Below are 1,805 nucleotides of genomic sequence, written 5' to 3'. Positions count from 1 at the left end.
CTGACAGGGCGACGGAGGCTGGTGAAGGTGTTGAGAGAGAGTCAGCAACGTGATATTGTCGACGTGATCCCACTCGCCATCGTTGACCTCAGGCTCACCCAGGATGGCGCGGGCCAGGGCTAGTGATGAGCGCGCCATGACCGAGGGCTTTGATGAAACGAAATCGCGGTGGTACAGCGCAATCTCGCAAATGTATGCGGCCATGTGTTCAACCTCGACCCTGTCATGCTCCTCTGCTACAATCAGTTGCGAGAAGAAGTCCACGGTTGGGTGACCAATCGTCCATTCCAACGTGTTGAGCACATGCATCTCCATCTGAGTGAACATGCCAGCGTCGTAGAGTCCGCAGCACATGTTGTTGAGCTCGTGAATCTGGGGGACGCGATCCTTCTTGTCTCCGTACTTGGCGGCAATGAGAAGCGCGGCGCATCCGACAAGCTGGTAGTGCTGCTTGTAGACGACTCTCTTGGAACAGTACCTGTCGAGAAGGTTGACAGTGAGGAACAGGGTCTCCGGGAGAAGGGCGAAGGCAGCATGGGCCTCAATGAGGAAGTCGATGAGGTACGGCCTCATGTACCACTGAATCTCGCGCTGCATATCAATCAGGTTCGCATCGGGCAAAGTCTCGTCCTGGCGATAATGTTAGAGGCAGGTACGACAAGAGGAAAGAGGTTTCCGTTCACTGACCTCCATGTGCCTCATGTGCTTCATGATATCTTCGAGGTACTCGTCACCTGCCAATCGAGACAGTTCGTTGGCGATGATTTCTTGTCGTTGCCTTGCGATCATCTTGGCGGCGTCTCTGGTTCCCATGCGAGGACGTTGGGGCTCGTCCATCATCTCGGTGAAGAAGGCAACGTCAGGCTGCTGTGCCTGTGCCTGTTGATAGAACGCCATGCTGGGCAAGGCGGATGGGTCAAAGAGGTGTTTGTTGTTGAGGTCAAAGGGTGGACTCGTCAAGTTCTCCAGGAAGCTTTTGAGGTCGAAGGCAGGAAGGCAGACAGTTTTAGAGAGTGAAGATGCGGTGGAGACAAGGGAGTGTCGATAAGAATATCCTCCAACCGAGCGATTAGAATATTAGTATTAGAAGGAGGGTGTTGAGTCGATGTCCGGGAAAGAGTGGCTGTGGCTGGGGAGGCCGCGGTGCAGAATCGACTTGGGGGCAAGAAATGACTGAAGTGGCCGGGAAACAGGCCGTTTAAAGAAGTGGTGGACCAAGGGGCTCTAGACAGACATCAAGTCAGCTCTAGGAATCTCGAAGACACGTGAGGGCGGACGAGACATGGGAGTTCGGCCGATCCAGGGGGGATATTGAATGCCGGTGCCATGCCTCTGATTCGACGATGGGGTGGTGTGGAGACAAGACAGGCACGAGGGGAGATGGGTGGGTTGTGTAGTAGGTATTCTTAACCCCAGGGGGAAAAGGTTGGATTGGAAGGGTGAAAGGGGAGGTAGGGACAGGGAAGAACATACCGCCACGGTGAAGATAGTCTAGAAAGACAAGACACAGGGAAATGAGACAATCCTGAGGCTAGTGGGTAGGAGCTACGAGTTAACGTGTCCCACGAACAACCTGCAGACAATAGTCGAGCGAGACTATGGAAGAGCGCTGAATGGTCCGCAAGGAGCAATCGGCACGTCGCTGTGGAGGGCAATGAAGAGTTTAGAACACGGCCTAGTCTGAGCGGGTTTGTAGGTTCATGTCATTTTACCCAACATACCTTTCACTTGTCTACACCCGAAGGGGCGAAGAGGGGTTACACCTGAAGGTGTCACAAAGATCTCGGCATGTATGGTATCTTCCG

The 1,805-nt window shown here is 53.9% G+C and overlaps 1 protein-coding gene across 1 annotated transcript in view; it reads right to left on the bottom strand.

The window, feature by feature from the left end:
• Nucleotides 1-1,026, bottom strand: part of VDAG_06834 (G2/mitotic-specific cyclin-B) — a 2,411-nt gene extending 1,385 nt beyond the window's left edge. The window contains exons 1-2 of the mRNA XM_009659538.1: nt 688-1,026; nt 6-630 (exon numbers count right to left, since the gene is read on the bottom strand). Coding sequence (XP_009657833.1) covers nt 6-630; nt 688-897 — 835 coding nt within the window. The 5' untranslated portion in view covers nt 898-1,026. The remainder of the gene's footprint in view (nt 1-5; nt 631-687) is intronic.
• Between the last annotated feature and the right edge of the window lie 779 nt (nt 1,027-1,805).

Source organism: Verticillium dahliae, genomic scaffold (genome assembly GCF_000150675.1).
Source record: "Verticillium dahliae VdLs.17 supercont1.14 genomic scaffold, whole genome shotgun sequence".
In the NCBI taxonomy this organism is placed as follows: domain Eukaryota; kingdom Fungi; phylum Ascomycota; class Sordariomycetes; order Glomerellales; family Plectosphaerellaceae; genus Verticillium; species Verticillium dahliae.
The sequence above is the reverse complement of the archived record's forward strand: the minus strand, read 5'-3'. Positions and strand labels throughout refer to the sequence as shown.